Genomic DNA, 23,648 nt, shown 5'->3' with positions numbered 1-23,648 from the left:
GAAAAGACATAAAAACTCAAGGTCTACTGGCTTCTGTCATTCAAAGCTATGAAATCACTCAGTTACTAGCTAAGTGTGAAAGTGCAAGTCCCAACATCCCAAGCATATTCCTGCTTGGATAATTCAAGTTTGCACGGCCAAAAACCCCTCTTCCTGTTGAGTGGACACCATCTGTGTGCCACCTTTTTCTTGGCCTCCTTTAGAACAGTTGCTTTCCAGGTTTCCTCTTCTGTTTGCATCTCTTTGTTTTGAATTTCTTTCCCCACACGTGTTAGCTTGAATCTTTTTCCATGCTGAGTTTCATTTTGTTATTTTCAGCTTGGCTTTGAATGAGTTAGGTTATGCTCATGCTGTAGAGCATTGCCAATTTGTCATACCATCTGTTTCAAAAAATCAGAAAAGAAGTTGAATCCCTTAATGGGATGAAATAACTGTACTCTGTTCTGGGAGCTTTCTTCATGGGGTATGTATTCACTTGTTGATAGTTCCATCCTTTATGGCTCAGTAATTTAAATACCACTATGTTCTCTGCCATTATGGCTCTCTGAAAGCTTCATTTTGCTGATGACACTCTATACAGTTCATTTTGCACTTTCAAATGCAGAAAGATCTTTACAGGTTTTCTGAAAGCTCAAGCACTAATGAAGAACAGCATGTTTTATGAAACAGTAACTAGATAGCTCTTCCACTGATATTTAAGGCCATGTAGATTTCTATGTTACCACCTAAAACAATAAAAGGGAGTAATTTCAGTATTCCTCTTTCAAAATGCTTGTGATTTTCATTTAAACTGAAATTTACTCATGTTCTTCTGTGCATCCAGTTGCTCCTGCCTGCAGTAAATTAGACCTGGAGGATTTCTGAAGAGTCAGTGTGCATACGCCCATCTAGCCTCATGGCAAACAGATGGAAAGCAAGCTGAAAAGGGTCCAAGAGAAAAACGAGGGGCACAGGAGCCTAATTAATACGTGGCTATGAGAGTAAGAATTGTTTCTCCTGTGAGGACATATGAGCATGAACTTGTTACAGGTCAGTTACTGCCATTTTCCTGCTCGTCTCAGCAAACTGTCAGTGAAAGTGAATGCATAGGTCTGCAACAATTAGATATGATCAGGATGTTTTAATGTGAAGGCAATGATCATGTATACTAGAATTTATAACTATGCTTTCTAATAATATAGTCCTATGTACGCATGAGAGTGGGGTGCTTCATTCATTCATTTCAGGGCTTTCTAGTGACTGACTTGGACCTGGTTTCTCCAGAGGATGGCATTTTCCACGCTTACAGGAGAACAAGGACAGAGCAGAGCTGACAGGATCCCTCATGGCATGGACCTTTCAGGAAAAGGGGCCACCAGGAATTTCCAAAGTTCACAAATAAATAGAAAAAAAAACACTAGTTTTCTCTGAGACTAAGGAAGAGCATGGCACTGGCAGGGGATTTGAGAGGAGCTGAAGACTTCACAGTTGTCAGAAGTTCATGTAGTACCTGTTTCAAGCACAGCCACAAGCTGCGGAGCATCACGGTTCCTGTAGTCTTCACTCTCTGCTAACTAGGTTTATCTTAAGCACTTTAAGCTTTCTACTTCCTTCAACTGACTTTTGTCTTCTGCTGGATTTGCTGGAGCCGTTCTGGGGAACATGGCTGTAATTTAAGTGTAGAAGCACGTACTAGAACAGAAAGAGTAGCTAGAAGCATGTGAGTAGTAGGGGTCTGTGTTGTCTCTCAAGTACATAAACTGTGTATTTCTCTATTCCTGGAGCTGGGCAGCAGAAGAAAAGTCACTAAACAGTTCTTAATGCCGTCCTACCTCTTTGATTTATGCACTCTCCCTTCCTCCCAGTATTATAGATAGTCATGGGCATGGATCCTTTTTAATAACAAGCTCTTACGGCATCATCTTCCTTTGTATATCACTGTTCTTGTATTTGTTTCAAAGGATAAGGGAGGAAAAAGCAGAATTAGAAAATAATGATGTCTATTAGGAAGGATTAGACTGTGGTTTCAATTCAAGAAAGAGTTTTTCAGGTTAGATAATTTTTAATAAAACACTCATTCTTCCTTCAGCTGATCTCATCTCCTAAGCCCTGGAGTCTTCTCATCTTTCTTCTTGTTTCTGTGGGAGTTTTGCTTGCATAAGGACTGCACATGTTCACAAGATTCAAGTTACTTTTAATTTTTTATATTCCTCTTTCAGATTCATTATTTATATGCACTTTTTAGAAACTATCAAGTTTGGTGTTACTAATTTAACCGACTCTTCCAGATCCTTTTGATAGTGCATTGTTATGCAGCTCAAGTCAATGAATAACAAAGCAACATATTTTCATTCAAATTACCCATCACTTTTTTTAATAGCCTACAAAATAAAAATGACAAAAAGTGATTTATTTTTCTGAGACAATGACCACAAGTTTGGTACATACACTCTAAACCACTGTTTACCTTGGAAACATAAATCAGCCTGTGGTACTTTATGATATCTGCACAAGATTCTAATGTGACGGATAACACACATAGAGCTGTGAATTCCTGCAGTGTCAGATGTTCTGGTAACAGAATAAACTTATAATTATACCACAGATTTCATGTTAACTAAAAACATGCATTTATGTTTTCCCCATGGCAGGCTTGGGGTGACAGAAAATACTTTTTTATTCTGTTCAATGCAAGTCAGCATAGAATTCAATATTTTCAAAGAATCTGTTACCACCAGGACTTGGAAAAATAGATGTTATTACAAGGATCTAGTCAGCCAGCAGGTTGATTAGTTTAAGTCCTCAAAGTTCTGAGCTCCTGTTTCTTTAGTGCGTGGTGTCCCTGCCCTTGGGGTTGGAACTAGATGATCTTAACGTCCTTTCCAACCCTAACTATCCTATGATTCTATGATTCTTTGTGATGAAATAAGGCATACATTAATCCATTTTTCTTCTCAATCTGTACATTTTGGACTACTTATAGATACTGCCTCATCTTTTTTCTTTTTTCTTTTACTTTGTCCAAGATGGGCAACTCTTTTGAAAGCTTGTAAGAGCAGTAAATTGCCTGAAAATACCTCTTTATGCCAGACTGTGACGATACTTGTTAAACTTCGCTGCAGAAAGATAGAATTATACATAAAAACAGACAAGAGTTATAAGAGATTCAAACACAGCCTCTACAGACCTCTGAAATTTTCTAGACTTTTTTAGCTATTTAAATTTGAAGGTGCCTGAATTACCATCGATCCATGTTGGTTTTTTTACTTTTTAGATGCTAACAGACTTTAAGGGCTCTCTAACAGAGGCTCCTATTTATTGAGTGGACATTTTAGTCCTTTAATGTCTGTTGAGGAAAAGTCCAGCCCAAAACAAGGATCAATTTTTTAATCAAAATAGTGAAATTAAAGAATTAGATGAAAATTACTATTCCATACAAGGCTGTCACCCATAATACTTTGTTGATGGAAGCAGATCAAACTTAAGAGAACAAATTCCTTGTTCTGATCTTCTTGCGTGTGCAGCTTTTGCTTTACCTATTAAACAGTCTTTACCTCAATTCACGAGTCTTCTCACTTTTACTCTTCTGATTCTCTCCCCCATCCCACTGGTGGGGAAAGGGCAAGCCGCTGTGTGGGGCTGAGTTGCTGTCCAGGGTTAAATCACAGCAGATGTCCTGGCATAGCTGGAGTACTCCTGGGATGTCAACATGCAGGGGTCTTCAGCAGGCATTTTGAACAGAGTGGATAGATCTAACCTGAGGGTTGTAAATGGCAACACTTCACAGGACTTGTGCAGGAAGATTGATCCTGCAGCCTTCAGGGATGGCAAAAAAAAATGTTCTTTTACTGATTCATAATAGCAAAATACTGTGTAACTTGCCCCGATTTCTAATTACATTTATCAAGGGGGCAAGGAGGAGAGGAAATCTGCCACAATCACATTGCAGAAGGCAATCCCATCAAGAGGTGGTGCTGTATGTTCATTTTAGCATTAAGTTTCATCTGACGCTCAGTGATGGTTGGGAAAGACGGGTGGGAAGCAAATGCTATTCATCTACAATATGGTTGTTACAATCAAACCATTGACCTCTTTACAAAAGCATTACAGTACTGTCTGCCCTACTGCTGCTGGCAGAATTTGTATCGACTCTCACTGAGAGATTTGCGCAGTGTAAAATGTGCATCAGCTGATTTTCACTTGTACTTCAAATCAGTTGTGGCTATAAATTCAAGGTGACCTCTGAACCCTTCTTTTCAATTTCTACAGCTTTGGTAGCAGATGTTTTTACTGTCACTGATGCAAAAATTGAACCTCTGTTACTGAGATTATATTCCATAAGCATCTCAGCTCAGTGAATCATTATAGGTAGCTGTTCTACTACAAAACCTGTGGGGAGCAGGCTTTTTTTTTTTTTTTAGGGATTTAACTCACTGTATTACACATGAAAACTGGAAGCTGTTATTAAAACATAATGGATATGTCATTTGGCCAAGAAAACACAAACCCTTGCTTGAACCAAAGTCTTGATTGTGATACTGAGCAGTAGACTAGATTCTTATTTTGTTGCAGGTAAGTTTTCAGAACTAGCAGAAGCATTAAGTGGTCTGGAAAAATCAAGAACTAGGAGCTACAGGCTGATCAGCCTCACCTCAATCCCTGGGAAAGTGATGGAGCAAATAATCCTCAAAACCATCTCTACACGTAAGGACAAGAAGGTGACTGGAAATAGTCAGCAAGGATTCATGGAAAGGAAATCACACCTGACCAATTTGACAGCTTCCTAGTACAAAATGATTAGCTTGGTGGACGAGGTGAAAGTGTATCTTGACTATCGTGTAGTGCCTGGGCATGGACACACAATTCAGCACCATATGAACTTCTCCACTTTTCCCTGCACAAATGCAAATATACTCTAAATCACTGAGATTGTTCAATGTTTAGGCCAAAGCCCAAGAGTTTAAAAAACCTGAGCTTCCACTGACTGTCCTGGCAAGAGAACTTACAATGAACGGCAATTGCAAAAGGAAAATAGGGAACAAGATGCTTCTTTCACCCCACTTCTTAATCATATACGGAGAAACAAGCTAAACTTGCCAACAGTGTATGAAGATAAATGGAATGGACTGCAGATCATCTACAGAAAGAAACTGACTAAACAAGTAGCTTCTTTGGTTTCATATGAATTATTTATCAGGTCAGATTAGTCTCCAAATAGCACACATGTAACATTTTTCTCTTTGCCTACTTTAAGGTTAGTGTATACTCAGGACATTTATAGATGTGATTACGATTTCATTAGCATTCTATTTCAAAAGGTACTTTTATTAAAGTATTACACTGGGGGCAAAGTGAAGCAGCATGCATTGCAGGGGGTAATTTTGTGTTACAAAGTATGTTTTCTGCAGTTTGCACTTTGCTTAGTTTAAGAATACATGCCGTTTGTGGAAAAGTGGGGTGTTTTGTTATATTAGGCGTGTTTGAGCTGCCACAATTAACACCTGATTCTTCTAGGCATCAAGATCAATGTTCAGGACCAAATTCTAAGCAGCAGAATTCCTTCAGTTGTGTGGCTGCTGCCCATGGTTGGCTGACAGATGCTCATCCAGCTGCCCTCTCACTCCCTTGTCCTCTTGAGGTGAACTGAATTCAGTTTGCAAAAGGAACACAGCAGTTCAGAATATCAGAGTTCAACTTGGACCTACAAGAACTACAATTTTATGTGAGTGTGATACTAGAAATCAGGTAATGTAAAATTACAGTGATAAAAAGCAGGCTGTGCACCAACTGCTGTGATTTTAGACAATTTATGGAATTCTGTATGTGTGCCAAAGCCCTGACTGCTGGATTTTAGAAATAGAGTTTCACATAAGAATTTAAGTCTCTGATTGCCCTGAATAAAAGACACAAGCGTAACCAATAAGCCTCAAACATCAGAAGGATCTAACTCTTGTTATTATTGCTTAAATCTTAGGATAGCAAAGCCAGCCTTATGGTTTGGAAGAAGCAGGAAGAGAAGCAGAACAGATGAACGCATTTTTAGAGCTTGGATTACCGATACTATGTGTGCCGCAACAGGCAAAGATAGTAGGTGGAAGGATGGGCAGTTTGCAATGTTACCAGAACGTCTTGCTCCAGTACAAGTGCTTTGCATTGGTAGAAGTCAATGTTCTTTATAGGGGATGCAACAATTATTGATCCCATTTCAAATATGCGAACAGGAGAACAGATGAAGTGTTTTGCCCCTAAGCACTTTGTAGGGCAAGGACAGAGTTGGAGTCTTGAGTCCTTGCTTATGGAGAATTGTCCTGGGTTCAGCCGTAGCAGTCATTTTTCTCCTTCTCGGTAGCTAGTGCAGTGGAGTGTTTTGACTTTCGGCCTGGGAACAGAGCTGATAACAATGATGTTTTGGTTTGGCCAAGGACTTTGTGAGCCTCATGCTCTGCCAGGGAGGAGAGGAAGCTGGGAGGAAGCAGAGACAGGACACCTGACCCAAACTGACCAAAGAAGTATTCCATACCACAGCACATCATGCCCAGGAGGTAACAGAGAGTTATCCAGAAGGGCTAGGACTGCAGGGTTGAAGGAGGTATCGGATGGTGCTTGGTCAGGCTTGGGGGGGGGGGGGGCAAAACAGCTTCTCCATCAAGAAGTGATGTGCTTCCTCCAGGTCCTGCTCCGACTCCGAGTCATCAGCTTCACCTGGTAGTAGTTACTGGCCCAGTCCAGGTAGGAGCCCAAACTGACACAAAGGAGAAAAATGACTGCTACTTCTGAACCCAGGACAAGAATTCATGGCAAGATTAGTTTATACAAACTATACTTTTCAACCAGCCAACAAGTTTAACAGGAAAGGTAAATTTGCAACAAAATGCTCTGATATGAGCTTTATTTCCTGCAGATAGATTTATTAATCAGAACTGGAAAATGTATAAAAATGTTCCTACAATCTTTGTAAGATACATTGTAAAATAATGTAGGAGATAGGCATCAGCGTCTCAGCATATCCCTAGGGATCCTGAAATTAATAGCTATATATATAACTCAATTATAGTCTGAATCTTAGCAATGGCAAGGGATGTTGTGTATGAGCTGAACCATATTGTTATTCTAGTGAGATACTGTCTTGTTAAAGGAAGCACAGAATTGGGTCAGCAGGCAAAATTAAGGAGAGGAGGGAGAGGGCTAGTATTATACCCTAATCATTTCTGAAATCTCAGGCTTCTTCCTTGTGGGTAAAACACAAGGCATTAATTCTGTAAAACGCAAATATTAGAAGACCAGTGGATCCTTCTTGCTTTTTGTCTCCCTGTTCTGAATGTACCTTAAAGCTTGTGGACAGTCTCCTGCCTGTCCCTCCCTGCACCTCCCTTACTTCCATCAAATGGCAGGCCCTGAAGAGTGGAGAAAGTGCCATGGAGAATGGCCTTGCAGACTCCCTTGCAAGGTGCCCCTTGCAGATACTAGCCCAAAACCTGCTGGTGGAGATAAAGAGAAGCTTTTGCAGGGTTATTAGGACTGGGTGATAAAAGAATGATACTACCATTCCTTTCACCCTTTATGTTCCTCTGACACAGCTTACTTGAGTTCTCTCCAGAGAATGAAGTCATCAGAATAAGGGAATCTTCTGCAGTGCTGGAACACTTCACGTAACATTGAACTGTCAGTTAGTGTGTTACAAATGAGGAATCATGTGCCGCCGAGCATCTGTATTCAAATGAACCATTCACTTCAGCAGATGTAACAATAGGTCTATAGCAATTTATTTTATAAACATAAAATTCTACAATACAGTATCTGTTAGCACATCCTTCACTACGCTGCATCAGCTTGAACCCTAAGGGTACTTCTTACATTAGGGGAAAAGCTATGTAACAGTACACCATTTCAGCTGTTCATCATTATGAATTTGAAGTCACAACACAGGAGCCTGGGTGACATCAGTTACTGGCCTTGATTTCTTTCTTTACCAGACTCATCACCATGTAGAAAACTGACTATCACATCAACTAAACTGTAAGCATTCAGCTGAGATTTTAATTTCTTACTGGAGTCTTCTGAGCTGTTTGGTTTTCTCCCTCAGCAAAGTGGGATGGGAATGTAAGTAGGTGACATGCCTGTAGTAAAAACACAGCAGACAGTAAAAGATTTCTCAGTTAGACAGCATTTTTGTCAGCTAATTCTATCAAATTATCTGAACAATAAAACCATTTTAGTGGGAGGAAATAGATGACTGCTATTACAGTAACCCGGTTATCCTTCCATAAATTAAAAGTAAGAAAAGTATATGATATTGCAATAGTTATAACATGATATACTACTTCTAGGAGTCCTTTGAGATAAAAGTAGGTATTTTCAATTACTTGGCTGTGTTCTTCCAAAGATTAAAACCATTATATATAAAGTCTATACATAAATAAAAAAAATGAAATTAAATCCTTCATTGAAAATCTATTCCTGTGGCAAACAAGGAATGGTGCTTCCAGTTGCTACACCTATTTGCTTTCCTCTCCATATATCAGCCGGCTGTACACACTACTCTGGAAATGAAGCAATGAGTTGTTCGCCTGTTTCTGTTCTCCATGCAAAACCACCATAATAACTTCTAAACATGGCAACAAAAGATCCTGATACTTCAAGAGCATGCAACTACCTTTTACTCTCTAACCCATTTACAATATATATAACCATGGGCAAGGCACCCTAGGAATGACTGGAAGGCAAGTAGTTGGGAAAAGATTCCTGCAGAGTCTGTATTTGTAAAATCTGTCCAGCTATGTCGGCTAAAGGGCATGAAATACGGTACTCACAACTTATGGATGAGTCCTACCAATATTGTGTATTATTATTGTATCTTTTTTTGTGGTTCATGAATGAAAGGCCATGAAGAAAATGAACAATTTCCTCTTGGAAAACTCAGCAACAACCAGAAACTAGCACACCTAAGGCCTGGGCCTAGTGCTGTTCATGTTTTCACTGCAAGAACTTGTGAATGAAATCGGTCTGCTAAAAAAAGACAAATGCCTTTCAACTGGATCATGATTTGTTCCTATTTACAGTTATAGATTATGGGAAGAGCATCTCCAACACTACGATATCGAGGATTAAAAAAACCCAGCTGCTGTTATTGCTGCAGGAGTTGGAAACTAAGTTTGAGGATCAGGCACTGCAATTCCTTTTATCAATGAGTTTTTGCTGGGAGAAGGGAGCTCTGTTATTATTTTAGCTCAACTAGAACTTTTTGTTTGTTTGCTTTGTTTTCTTCAATACTCTAAGGATTTAAATTTAGGAGATTAAAAATTCATGCAAGCTCTCTTGCTTCAGAAACTTTAAAGTGGAAACCAGTTCAAGTATTGCAGAGTATTCTTTTTATTCCTCAAAACCAACAACTTACTGTTATTCCCAAAAATGAAAGTAATTTTTTCTGCAGGCTATTTCAGAAAAATAAAGCAAGTATCTCTTTCATGCTTTCTTTAGAAGGACATTCATAAAGCCAGCAGAAAATAGAAGCAATTGGAATACATAAGCTATTTAGAGATACTTGTTTAATCTCAGTAATTACCAATATGGTAGAAAGAGGATTGGTTAGAAAGGGCTATTTTTTCTACTTACAACTTTAAAAGTTTGCTCAGATGTGCTAGACACAGTATAAATGACCTAACTGCTCTTCTGTCAAAATTGTACCAAGAACATGGTCAAGCAACAGGTATTTTCTATGTAGCAGTCAGAGCTGATGAATGACTCTGAGGTAAATTTTGTTCATTCACTTGTATACAGTCTTGCTTACTTCAGTGAACTCCTTCAAGGTAAGATGATGCCAGAAATCAACCCTGTCAATGATTTTCTGAATAGCATTTCTTAAAGCGGTTATGGAATTCAGCAATCTTGAAAAGCTGCATTTTAACACCACGTTCTCTTTACATTTTTGGTGTGTTTTGGTTTTTTTAGTCAAATGATATATTATTTCAACACATGCTCACTCCTTCACTCACAATTAGCTTCGAACAGTCAGATGAAGTTGAGAATCCCACCTGTTCCCAGAGAGAAGAGATAAGGTTCAGGTGATTGAAATGGACATGGCAGGACATGGCTGTGCAAGTTCTAGATCACTTCAAGCAAACTTAATTCACACCTCATGTGAATCCTTAATGAAGGACATAGGGCACATAGAACCAGGTTGTAAGCATGCAGGACCAGCTGGCATACCTGAGAGCAAATCTGAAGCTAGTTCCAAATTTGACAGTCACAGATGTCATATCAGGGCATGACCTCTTCCCAGGCTGCTGAATTCAACAGAGACTAGATAAAGGAACACCTTTATCACAGTTTTCTATTTATGAACTTGGCATATTGGCATAACTAAATGAATGCAAAAGAGAAAGGAAGGGATTTTTCCAGGAAAGAAGCAACAACATCCACTCTTCTCCACACATACCACCTTCAGAGGGATTAAGAAAAGATGTACTTTAGATCTATGAGAAAGACTGGAGTGGGAAACCATGGACATACTGGAAGTGAGCACGTAGGTACCAGCAGTGACTTGCTTCTGCAAGGGGCAGTCTCATACAGCAGTAGCAATTGCCATTCTAGACAAATACTCCAAAAACTAAACAAAAAACCCCAACCAGTTTTCTGTATTGAAAACTTGACATCCCAAACCTTAAGCTCTCTGTGCCTCAGTTCAAATGAGGTAAAAGTGTCTTACCTACTCATCTCAAGAAGCTGCTGTGTAAAGCAAATTAACATTATATTTTTGGAAGAACTCAGCTAAGTTTCAACAAGCACTAAGGCAAAAGTCCACAAGGAAATTAAGTTTCAAAACCAAAATCTGAAGAGATAAAAATGCTCTACTGGGACACACATAGAGCAGTCATTTGTTAGCTACCTCTAACCCCAGCAATTCCAGTTAGGCAGTACTTATCACAAAGATCAACTAACAGCAGGGGGGTAGTGGGATTCCTGTGCCTTAGAGGCTGTTCTCAGTACACAAGAGGAGATGCTGTAGTAAGCATTGATGACTATCATGGTTTAACGCCAGAGAGCAACTAAGCCCTAGACAGCCATTCTTCCACTCCCCTCGCAAGAAGATGAGGGAGAGAACTGAAGAGTAAAAGGGAGATAACTCCTGGGTTGAGATAAAGACAATTTAATAGGTAAAGCAAAATCTGCACACACAAGCAAAGCAAAACAAGGAATTCATTCAGCAGTTCCCCTCAGCAGCCATGTCCAGGGAAGCAGGGCTCTGTCATGTCTAATGGCTACTTGGGAAGACAAATGCCACTCCAAATGTCCCCCTCTCCCTTCTTCTTCCCCCAGTTTATATGCTGATCATGATGCCATATGGTCTGGAATATATCCCTTGGGTCAGTTGGGTCAGCTGTCCTGGCTGTGTCCCCTCTGAACTCCTTGTGCATCCCCAGCCTGCTTGCTGGTGCTGTGGGGTGAGGAGCAGAAAAGGCCTTTACTCTGTGTAAGCACTGCTTAGAAGTAAGGAAAACATCCCTGTGTTATCAACACTGTTTCCAGTACAAATCCAAAATACAGCTCCATTCTAGCTACTGTGAAGATAATTAACTCTATCCCAGTGAAAGCCAGCAAAATGACCTTGTGCATTTCAACCAAGAGTGGTTTCCAGGCTCTGGTCTCCTAAAGTCAGTCTGTGTTTTGTGGCAGATTGAAAGATACAGACTCAGTATGTGATCTGACTAAGTCATTTATTCCTTTTTTCTTGTCCTTTTTATAGTTACAGACAAGGATCTTGACTATGCAGCCAAACAGGATATTCACGTACTCTGCAATCTCACCTCCTCAAGAACATGCAAGCATTGCCCCAATGCTCAGGAACAAAAAGTCATCAGTTCTGCCCCAGTGGTCTGGGAACAGATCAAGTCAGCACAATAATCACACTCTCTCTCACACGCTCCTACACACTTTTCTTTTGCAAACATAGGTGTGTACCCTTGAATTCCTGATAGTGACTGGCCAGGAACCCGTTATTCTTATTATTTATAATCTTGTTTGCTTTTAGAGAGGCCTGAGAGAGACATGACTGCATGTCCTTGATTTTGAAGCATTCCCACAGTGTTTCACCATGCCACTGAGTCCTCCTCACAATCACCATCTTCCCTTGTAATCATGCTTCAGGCTTTTATCCCAGCCTAGGTCTTCTTGACAATACTACTTCTTGTAACAGAATAAAGAAGACTGAGAAATGTTTTGAAGTGAAAAGGGATGAATTTCCTACTTAGTTTTGATAGTAGATCTGAAAATAGTGAATATTTTACCTTCCTACCATTATCTATTACAACATAACAGCTTTTCATACTGTAATTTTATATCCATTTTCCCTAAACATATTCCTGGCTAATTTTTTTGTTTATCTGTATTTGCTTGAAAGTATTTTTAACAACCTAAAACAGGCCAATTGGCACCAAGACAGCACAACTCAATTCATTTCAGCTTAATCCTGGCAGTTCACACAAGCTGAGAATCTGGCCCACTGTGATAGGAAATTAAGTTGGGTTTTTTTTTCTCAGTGTAGGCTGTCACCCACAGTCCTTTTAGAGACGTTTATTTTAATGGCTGTGACATGCCTTTCTCCAAAAGGTATTGACAGGAAAACATAAATATTTTCTTTCATTGATCAGTGGAACTGGTGAAACCTGATTTCCCATGGATTTGCATCCTACACAACTGTGCCTCCGCTGTCATAATCCCAGTTCCTCTCTTTTTTTTATCATGACTTCATTCATTCCCTAATACTTTTAGCAGCCCTCCCACATTCCCTCATTATCATCCGGGAAGAAGGAAGTACCCATCAGGCCTCTCTTGGTGGTGTATCTGTAGCTTGTATACACAGCATGCCTGAGCAGACCAGGCCAAGCAACATAAAGAATGAATTCATGTGATACTTTTTTCTCTCTGTGAGGTCACCAACTCACATCAATTTTGCCCAGCTTTTTATAGGTTTTCACCCAACCGCCAGAACCATTTTACCTGTGAGACTTCTATTTGTGTCTGTGTGTGGCTGAAGTTAGACTTTTGGCTCTCAAGATATCAGGGACTGACCAGTGTGATTGCAAAAGCCTTAGAAACTAAGGAAAAAGAAATAAAAATGAATTGCATGAAACATAATGTGCATTGTTTGTTATCAGTACTTGGCAGAATAAATATTGTTTGCAACAAAACTGGAGCACATTCATTCTTTTCCAGAGGATTTTAACTGAGTCTCAAAAAATAATCTAGCTGAGACTGAAAATGGATGAGAATAATTAGATTCTATTTTTGGCTGTTATGGTAAGCATAAATTTTGACATTAATTTCCTATTATATAGCAGAGGGAAGAGAACACCTCAAGTGAAGATATACAGAAGATGCTGAGGTACATCAGCTGCTCAGTGGAATGGATTTGGAACTTGACTTATAGGTCACTGATCTGGAGTAGGAAAACTGTGATGTGATAAACTGGAACTTATCCGCATAGCCAGCCCTTTACAGACAACACTTCAGGAAATCTGAGTTTCACGCACAGTATCTGAGGCATCACACGGCCACTCTGTATTGGTAAAAGTTCTCTACTTCATTCCCCTTCTGCCCCCAGCTGGACAAGTATGTTAAATTTTAATAACACAGACCTCACTTAAATAGGGTATTATAAACCCATTTAGTTTATAGAAACAGTACCCATTCTAAAAATAAAACCTACCAGAATTGCTCCAATCTGCCAGGAAAATTGTAACTATAGACAATCCTGATGCCAGAGGAAAGGATGAAGAGTATGTAATCCAATGGAGTAAGAATGTCTCCTTCTCTGAATAAACTTGTTATAAAGACTCTTTAACTTTAGAATAATTAATGACTTAAGAATAAAGCACCTATGTATCATAAACTATTATCTGTTATCAAATACATACATGTGTGTATATATACATCATATGAGAACTTTTCTTACACATCTGACATTTTCATGTTGACATTTTCAATTTTGATGTGGAATTTATTCTCCAAGTATCTATGGCCATAGTTTTGACAAGTATTTGGGGATTTTGGATGCAATTTGAAGATTCTTGCTCCGAGACATCTGCAAGGCACTAACTTTTCTGACAGCGGCTGCTCAGCACTTTCTGAGCATTTCTAAAAAGTTATAATCATTCCAATCTATATTTGCTGTGCCCCTGACAGCTGTCTTCCTGGTGAGCAGAGCTGTCACTGAGAAATCTTGCTTGAGAAGAGACTGGGGATAAAAAAAAAAAAGATATCTACTAGGAAGATGCTGGATGGTTGGGGGGGGTGGAATTGGCACGAACTCTCTGCTCTGCTTTCAGGGCTGGTTCATATCGGCAGTTTGCAACCACTGTGCTCCTGCCAAAATGAACAATGTAAATGTCTTAACACAGGCCCTGAGGATCTGATCACTGCAGTCTAACTATTCTTGGTAGAAACATCTTCTATCATCAACTTATAAAATACTGTAATTGCCACCCATTTATAGAATCAAGCATAAAAATATGTGATTGGAAAAGTACATCACCAAATAAGTATTAATAAAATTATTTAATTGGCGACTGATTATATAGATGAAATATATTTCAGTGAAATGCCTGTGAATGTTTTTCTCTTCTGGTAGCTGAGCAAACCATAGAGCTATTGCTATGAAAACTACTGCTTTCTCACTGCAAAAGCCCAAATTAATTGCTATAAAGGATTTTAAAGTGCAGTGGTGAGCAGCTGTAAGTCAATCACCTTTCACCCTTTGCTCATTTCTGTTGATGAGTACTGTACATTTACTTATCTATTTTTCTCCATCTATATAATTGTATCTTTCCTACACAGGTACAACATTAACTTTCTGCCATTCCTGCATTATACTGTTGTTGGGGTACATTAATTCCTTTAGGATTTTTTACTTTCCTTCTTATTTTTCTTTAAAACTCCTTGAAAAGAGCTCATACTTTTAGAACATCCAAGGGTAACTAATAATTCCTGTTACCCTTTTGAACCTTTACTAGCTTTTCAAACTGAAGTTCTTCTTCCTGCTTGCTGCAGACATTGAACATTTGATTGTACTTTCATGCTTTAGTTATCCAATTAGAGATCATAGAACTGCTACTGCCAAATTACTAATGCAATTCACATTTTAGTCCTGGCCACAGAACACGATGCTTCTGTCTCACCCTTTAGATACTTCTAGAGTGAAAGCTCTAAAAGTTATGCCTATAGGATTATTATCACTTTTACAAACAATTCAAAAGCAGGCCACACGGGACACAGAGTTGTGTGCATGTGTGGAAAAACACATGTATGAACTTTTGGTCCTCAAGATTTAGGAGACATTCAGTCAAAACTGGCTAGTTCACTTAGATGGGCTTGGGATGAGGGGAAGCAAAACCAGACAGTTTGGCTGCAAATTAGACATGCAGAAATTTCCTAGGTATGTAATGGAACTTTTTGTTAATCTTACTTGGTAGTTTGATTGTCACCCTAGATGTGGTCAAAGGATCAGGTCCATCTTACATAGATGGTTAATGACAAATTGGTGTGGGACAGAAAGGTGGCTGGATGCTCTTCTGTTGTCCTCACTAAAATGAAAAACTCTTGTATTCCACAAGTAAATCTGCTACCCATTACATAGCACATAAAGAAGCTCAGAGAAATCAACACAAGTATTCATGAGATACAGCTTTTTGCTCTGAACTGAAATTGAATTAGGAAGACATTTGTTTGAAACAACAGAACTACAATTAAGCTAAGGACTTTAATGAATTTTATTGAATATTAGATACCACATGGTTTATATAAAAAAGGCCTGCTTCCAAGCATAGCAGATCTCTTCAAACAAAGCTTAATTCCAACACAATATTTACTGTATGATTTGAGCTTTGCAAGTCTACTCCATATTCACAGATGTTTATAACATAATAAAACAGGAGGAAAACATTTCAAACCCCCTCAGATAATAAAAGGTACTCATCAGAGACATAGAAGCTGTAATGTTACACACTGAAACTTTGGCTTTAAACCATTTTAGTGTTTCTTAAACCAAAAGAAAAAATAGAGAAATCAGGACGGTACTCACAGTGCTACATTTAAACCTGTGAGTAGCGGCTGAATGAACACCACTGGGTTGCTGCTTGTCTCATTCAAACAGCTAGTAAGAAACTAGTATCTGCACTATTTGCCAGCATTTTCCTCAAAACATGTGGCATGACAGGTATGTTGGAGCCTGCATGCCCTTATGCACAACTAATAGACATTTGCCTGTTAGAGAAATACAGCTTGAATGAAACACTTCCATAAAGAGCATAGGCTGCCTATAGCTGGTGGTTAGAAGAAAGATCTTCAGACTAAAGCTGCATCTGACACGAGCTGGGTGGTGCTGAGGCGCTGGCACAGGGTGCCCGGAGAAGCTGTGGTTACCCCATTCCTGGCAGTGTTCAAGACCAGGTTGGACAGGGCTCGGAGCAATCTGCTCTAGTGGAAGGTGTCCCTGCCCATAGCACAGGGCTGGAACTTGGATGAGCTTTCAGGTCCCTTCCAACCCAAACCAGTCCGTGACTCTGTGATTCAAATGTGGAGAATACCTTTGACTCATCCATCTAACCTGACAGTTGGACTGGGCTGTCTCCTTTCAGAAGGAGCTATCTAAAACGAGGTATATCTTTTCAGATTTCCCCTTGGCTGTCTAGAAAATCAGGCAACAAAGGCAACAGGTTTTGTACCTGGTAGCATTACTTCAAGGAGAACAGATTCAGAGATTACTGCCTCATACCAGTAGCTGTTTTGTATGGTCTCCATTGGAGTTGTCCATCACGAACTTCATGCTGGACCCTTCCTTCAGCAGTGGTAATCGGAGCTGAGCACAGCTCCTGTCCAATTCGCACTAATAATTGCAGAAACACGCCGGTTTACGGTCCGACTTTGACTTTGCTGTCTGAAGAAATGAGCGCCTTTTCCCTCCCGGGCACCCCACTGCCCTTCACAGAAGTGACTCCATTTCCTCACGCACATCACCACCAGGGCAGCTACCACAGGCACAGGGGCAAAGACCCTCCACCAGCGCTTCAGCTCGCCCAGACAACCGAACCGGTACCGGACCCCGGTGAAACCAGCGCCCCCCTCATGGCCGCCCCGACCCGGGGCCAGCCCCTGTACCCCACCGCAAAGCATGCCGGGAGTTGTGTCCGCCAGGGCTCCCTTTGCCCGCCTCGGCCACCCTTCACGGTGTCCGGGCACGGAGCACCCCTTGCCCTGGGGCCGCTGCGCCCTGTCGGGGTGCTCCTTCTTCCGCCGTGACGCCTGGTCGTTGCTTGTGTGTGTGGAGCGACAGACGGAGACAGGACGCGGCACGGCTCCCTACACGACTACAACTCCCGGCGTGCTTTGCGCGCGGGTGACTTACGGGGGGTGGGGGGAAGATGGCGCCTGGTAAAGCGAGTCGGAGAGGTCCCTGAGGTGAGTCTGGGGCCGCCAGGAAGCGGTGCTTTCTTGTCTTCACCTTCACAGTCGTCTCCTTTACCCGTTTTTATGATCGTTTCCCTGCTCTCGGCGTTTGGGAGCGAGGAGGACGCGCTAGATAGGCGGGCGCTGAGCGGGGCAGCGGGACCCCTCAGGGCAGCGGGAGGGAGGCGGGAGAAGCAGCCTTAGGACGTCGCCTCTCGGCGCACCGCACGCAATGGGCAGCGCGGCCGGCTCGGGGTGCCACGGTGGGTGCTGCCCGCCACAAACCCTGTCCCGGGGGCCTGTGGTAGCGAGCAGGACCCCCCAGTTCCTTTCCCAGGAGAGGACTTTTGGAGCTGCCACTACTGAGTGGTCCATGCGTGACGCTCCTGCAAGACGTAGAGGCCTTCCATGAGGCGGTCATAAGTCAAAACCTTGTTATCAGTCACCAGTCGTGACTGATGTAGTGGGATATCCCAGTAACATCAGTCTGAAAGTAGCGAAGCAGTAGAGAGCTGTGGCTTTGGGATTTCCCGGAGCTGTTTTCCGTCAAATTGGCTATAACACAGCGAGGTACTGCTAAGCATTAACCGAGCACAATGCAAGTGTACAATAGGGCTGCTCTGTGAGCTTTCTTAAACAGCTTCATCTTCTGCTTTAATTGTGCAGCGTGGAGCCATGCTTGTAGATAATTGAGGTGTAAGTCCAAAATCCTATTACTGAGAACTAATTATAGTACAACTTCGCTTTTGTTGTGCTGAATACACCTTGGAAGGTATCCCATAGCTGATATGCTAGGAAGAAAAGATCCTGGTGTGGACTGAGATCTCTGTGCTCTGTTGGAGAACTTGTGGAAAATCCTGTTACTTAGAAATAGCACTTTAATTCCTACTTCAAAATGAAGTTTGCAAGCCTAGATGTTTTACTTTATAAAGCTAAATCAAATGTTTGCTGTGCAAATTGAGTAGGTGAGCTAAAACCTGAATAACACAGGCGGCTTTGGGAAGATACAGGTCCTCTAATTCCTGAAGCCTTTGATAATGCATTTAAAATAATTTGAACTGTTTTCTGAAGTAACTTTAGTGTTCAGGGCATCCTGCTGGAAGCTTCAGTGTATGGATGCTCCGAAACTTGTGAACTATCCCTGAGAAACCAGTCGTTTGGGGTTGAAATCTGGATTGTAGTGTTCTGATATGCATAAAGGCTTATGCATAAGTTTTATTTACGCTTTTCAATAACACTTAATAGTTGTCCAGAAAAAGGCTTCTAGAATGGGATTAATTTCTGATTCAGGAAAAAAAAACCAAAAAACAGAACCACAAAAATGGGAATTAGAATACAGTTTATAATTGAATAGCTGCTTTAAAATTAAATAGTTAAGTTTGGCATCCTTGTTATGTCCTTGTTATGAAAAAGTTTGCAGTTGTTGAGCAGTAACTTCTCTCTATTTCTGATCCAAACTTGTACAGGAGAAAAGAATCAAGAGATTTTATATTACATGGAAGTGGAAGGAGGCATTAGAATGCTAATCAGACTTGGCAGTTGAACTTCAAGTATAATGAAAGGGGTTAGTACTTCTAATTATGAAATCTAAATTGTAAAATTCACAGGTTAGAAACAGCTTTGGTCAGTATCAGGCACGTTTAACTGCCCAGTCTAACTCTGTAATGAAGTAATTATTGCAAAATTGCTGTGTTAGTTTCAAACAGCTTTTGAAGACTTTTCAAATATAAGCAAATCATGTTTTCTGTAGTTAGATCAGCACAAAACCTATTTATCTGATGGATTTTTAACCCTCCACTGGCAACATGTGTACCTGGGCAGAGGAGCATTGCTTTTAATTTTGTTAATGAAATGGGTATTGGATTAAACTAGCCTTTGAGAAGGGGGGAAAGGTTGCTAAAGGAACACTTATTTAATGTGCAAGGTTTTTCTTGTCCTAAAGCTGTCTAATCAAGGCTTAATTCTCTAAGGTGAAGCAGGACAAATGTCCTTTTACATGTGCCTGTTTAGCTGAACTCTCCTGGGTGGGCAGCCTCATTAATGCAGCCAGCCTCATGCCAGGGTTTGCTTCTCTACCTGAGAAAGCTAATTTGAAATAAAGTCAGGTACTTCCACAGAACTGCACTGTGGTGTGTGAATCCATCTTATATTGAATTTTTTGGATTCTGGGAATTACCGTTGGAGCCTGTCGGTCTATATTTAGGAATGAGCATGTGACATGAATCTTTCATTGCACTGGCCACTTGCCTGCCTTCAAAACTAAAGGCCTTGATTGATTTTTCAAGTAGGAAATATGGGTGGGGAACCAAATGATGTAAAAACTCATTGTGTAGTGTATTTTTATGTTTTTCAGTTCATGCCTGCCCAGCTTATGTTGCCTTTCTGACAGGTGCTTAAACCTCTCTTCTTCTTTGGCATAATTTGAAGGAGTGGATAGGTGCCCAGCTGGCAATTTTGTTTTGAATACTCAAAATCAAGTTAATAATTTATAGCATTACATAATACACTATCATAATCGTGGACTTACTGATAGAAAATACAAAGCCTCAGGTGTGCTGACTTCTGTTTCTTTGCCTGGAGTACGAGGGTATTATATACAGTTTTCAATTGTAGACCTTTTACAGAGATCTGTTTTAGAGCAGACAAGATGTCTGCTTTTCTGTTTGCCTTTCACTGACATTTATGGAATCTTGTGATAATAAGAAATAGTTTCTGTTTATAAACTATCTTTTAATTTCAGATCCCAGTTTAGTTAAAGTAATGAAGAAAAAAAAATCACATGCAAGCATGTAATGGAGGAAGATGATTATTGGAACTAATAAGTCAAACCAAGAATAGTTTTATTCCTGTTGGTGCAGCTTGAACCTGGCAATGCAATGAATTGGCTTTGGATTTCCTTATCTTAGGCAAATCATTTAAAATCTCCTTTAAACTGATATTTTTTTTTTTTTTGTGTTAAGAAAAATGACTTATGTATCATACAAGTGTTGATCTGCCTTTTAAGGTACATTCAGTAGCATTACACTTTGATTACAATTGTGTTTGGAATTATTATTGCATCTTTAGGAAAACAGAATAACTTTAATCCTCCACGGAAATTAGGCATGGCTCTTATTTACTTTTTTAGTATCCAGGGTCTGCTGCTTTGCTGGAGAAGACATTGTATAGGCACATAGCATCCTTAAGTTGCTTCTGGTCATCTGTCAAATACAGCAAAATTACATGGAACATGTTAGTATGTGTTAAACTATTTAGGAAACTAAATTATATCTCATGATTTACCATCTCTGTTTTTTAATTGTAGCCAAGTTCTACTTCATAAAATTCTGTGTGTTGTTTTGTTCGTTGTTTGTTCTTTTCCCTCTCTTGATATGTCAAATCTAATTCAGTGACAAACAGCAGAACAGGCTCATGATAGGAAGCTTCTTATTTTTAGTTCTGTTCTAGTGTAGCAGCTATCAGTATCTGGACTGAGCTTTGACCTAGGCCTGATGAGCCAGTGATTGAGCCCTTTATGGAGAGGAAATTGTGTAGTCTGTTCTGCATGTAGAAGCCAGGCCACCTCCATATTGAATTTTTGATCCTGTTACAGATCATAAATGATTAAAAATCCAGTGAATTATTTAAAAACAGAACCAAAAGTCTTCTAGTTGGACACTTACCTTAGTTGCTTATGCAGCTTTTCTAGTAATGAATATCTTCTAAAGGTTGTTGATTTTGCCTGCAACAGCAGTGCTAAAGTAGCAAAATGTATTGAAGTCCTGATTGCTTGTGATGGTCAGTAAAACAGAGTCTGGCACTTGACTTCCTTGAACCTCTCATCAGGCTCTTTTCATTTTTATGTTCTTATATGTCAGTAAATGTCTTCTGTAATCTCTCAGCCGAGTTCTTCACTCTGTATTAGAGGTTTTACTTTTCCATGTGTCTGTTGAACATCACAATCCACAGCACATTTTGTTGTAGAAAATTATGCTGCTACTAACTGTCCTTGGAGAGGGACATGCAGCCTTCTAATAGGGTAGCACATGTTAAATAAATTGCTTTGAAGCACTATTTTTAATCACAGTTGCTATCAGCAAATTAGAACCCCTGATTGAAATAAATGTACAATAAGGTTTATTTTTAACACCTATGAACACTGCTTGTGTCTTGTGATCAAATAAATGTTTATTCACACATTATCATTGCCTGGAATTGTAGGTATTTTGGTGTGCATATATAAACAACTATTAGCTGAATATCTTCAATTTATTATTTATTTTTTTTTTTAGCTTTGGGAACAGTAACTCATTCTCTTTAACTGAGATTTTTTTTTATTGTATATCGAAAGGTACATTTGCAGAGAGGTTGCATTTGGCAGTTAATGAAACTCAGATGCGCTGCTTTAATATAGAAAAATCTTCACGAGTAGCATTTTAATCCTCAAGAATTAAATGGTAGATTAGGCTATTTTTATCCCCAAAATAGGTTGTCCTAACTTCAATTGAGTTCATTTTATGAAGATACCCAATTGCATCAAAAATGCTTTGAGCAACTGCTGTTTATAGTAATTTGGTCTTTGATTTAAAATCTGCCTTTTTTTTCAAAACTGGGAGCAAAACATCCTAGAAAGTGCCACACAGCTTTTGCAGCCTCATTTTTCTGTGTGCAGAACACAAACCTTTGGCAGGTGTTTCTCTGGAGAAGTGCTGATTTACGTTTGAAGGGGAAGTATCCTGAAAGGCTGTATAGCAATTATCATCCTAAACAGAGGCAGTTTGAAAGGTCATCCCAATAAATACAGCGAAAAATATTTTACTCAGGCATCAAATACAAGATCAGAAAAGCTAAATTTCTAGCCCTGGCAAAACCTACATTTAGTCTGGTCCGATAAAGTGATATCTGGGTTTCTGTGGTAACAGTTTCGTGCTGGAGCTGAAGAATGTGACTGTGGCTCATTCTGCATAAGTTGCTATGTGTATTTGGATGTAAATTGTCTTAAATTATTGTTTTGACTTACTATTTTTTTGTTGTTTCTCGATAGTTTATAATGGTTTTGCAAAATTGAAGACAGATTCCTGATTGACAATGCCTGGCAGTAAGTATTGTTAACTTAAGTACATTAAAATGGTATTTAGGAGTGTTTACTATTATGATATTGTCATTTGGGGGTTAAAAGTTCTACTATAATTAACATTAAAATAAACCAAAAGAAAATATGATACTTGTAATCTATAAGATATTTCTAATTTCAGCATTATACAGCTTTTGCCTTTGTAAATTTCTGTATTTTTTTTCAAAAGAGCCTGGCATAGACTCTGCATTTTCCTTTTTGATCCAAAGTTTACAGTTTAACATTGAATTTTGTGATTTTAAAATACGTGCTGAAATAGTTGTATTAAAAAATAAAAAGGCATTCTAACATATCTGTAATCCTTTCTGTGGAAAATTCCAAACACTGCTTATAGAAGATAAAATTACTATTTAGGATACAAAGTGGTAAGACTTAAAATTTTTAACATTCAAACTTAAATGAAATTTCTGAGGCAGATGCTTTAAAGAATCAAATTATTGTCTGCCTTGAAGAGTAGCAAATTTCCCTCACACAAAGGCTTAAGTTGTGAAATGTGTTACAATAGTATTAAATCCAACTACTTTTTCATTTTTCTGTTTAGAAAAATCCTGCGTGGTCTCTAGTAAAATTACTAACATCAGGCTTTGGGTAAAACACTCTGCTTTATCCAGAGGATAAGGAGGTCTTCATAAAGTTACAGTAACTATCATATGCAATGCACTTTAATGATAGTTTTGTAATAAATTTCACGCATGTTTAATTTCATGAGGAAAATATTTGACCCTTTTTCATTTTGCATTGTCCTAAGATTTGTAGTTAGTTGTGACTGCTGGGTACCAAAAATGTTTTACAGTAATTCTGTGTTATGTTGTTTGAAACCACAGTCATGTAGCATGCCTTAGATGCTTTCTGCTTTTGTGGTAAATAGTTGAAATTATTTCTCTACATAGACATGAGGGACTGTAACAAAGTAATGGCAAATACATATTTTATTGTACTTGTGCATAAGAATCAGCTGCCATAGATAGTTTTGACTGTGCTGGGGTTCAACATTTGTGATAGTGTTTCACCGCTGTGCTTATATTAAGGCCTTTATCATGGTAGTCACTTCTGCTGTTTAGAAGTGTGTGGCTATAAACAGACTGGAAAAGTAATATTATTAAACTGCAAAAGTAAG

At 39.4% G+C, this 23,648-nt stretch overlaps 1 protein-coding gene and 1 long non-coding RNA gene across 4 annotated transcripts in view; one reads left to right on the top strand and one right to left on the bottom strand.

Annotated features, from left to right (window-relative positions):
• Nucleotides 1-12,903: 12,903 nt before the first annotated feature.
• Nucleotides 12,904-16,861, bottom strand: LOC130610170 (uncharacterized). Of its 2 annotated transcripts, none has more exons than XR_008974975.1 (3): nucleotides 16,748-16,861; nucleotides 15,440-15,557; nucleotides 12,904-13,073 (listed from the first exon to the last, which is right to left on the bottom strand). It is a non-coding gene; the product is annotated as an uncharacterized LOC130610170 (long non-coding RNA). The 2 variants fall into 2 exon arrangements; XR_008974976.1 differs by having other exon boundaries at nucleotides 16,698-16,825.
• Nucleotides 16,862-17,377: 516 nt separating this feature from the next.
• Nucleotides 17,378-23,648, top strand: part of EFR3A (EFR3 homolog A) — a 75,757-nt gene continuing 69,486 nt past the window's right edge. For both annotated transcript variants that reach the window (XM_057429836.1, XM_057429835.1), the window contains exons 1-2: nucleotides 17,378-17,430; nucleotides 22,442-22,495. In XM_057429836.1, coding sequence (XP_057285819.1) covers nucleotides 22,486-22,495 — 10 coding nt within the window. In that variant the 5' untranslated portion in view covers nucleotides 17,378-17,430; nucleotides 22,442-22,485. The remainder of the gene's footprint in view (nucleotides 17,431-22,441; nucleotides 22,496-23,648) is intronic.

The sequence above is a fragment of the Pezoporus wallicus genome, unplaced genomic scaffold, assembly GCF_028554395.1.
Source record: "Pezoporus wallicus isolate ANWC-B61680 ecotype Strahan unplaced genomic scaffold, APGP_CSIRO_Pwel_v1 contig_7545, whole genome shotgun sequence".
Lineage (NCBI taxonomy): Eukaryota > Metazoa > Chordata > Aves > Psittaciformes > Psittacidae > Pezoporus > Pezoporus wallicus.
Note: the sequence above shows the minus strand (reverse complement) of the source record. Positions and strands in the feature narration are given on the sequence as shown.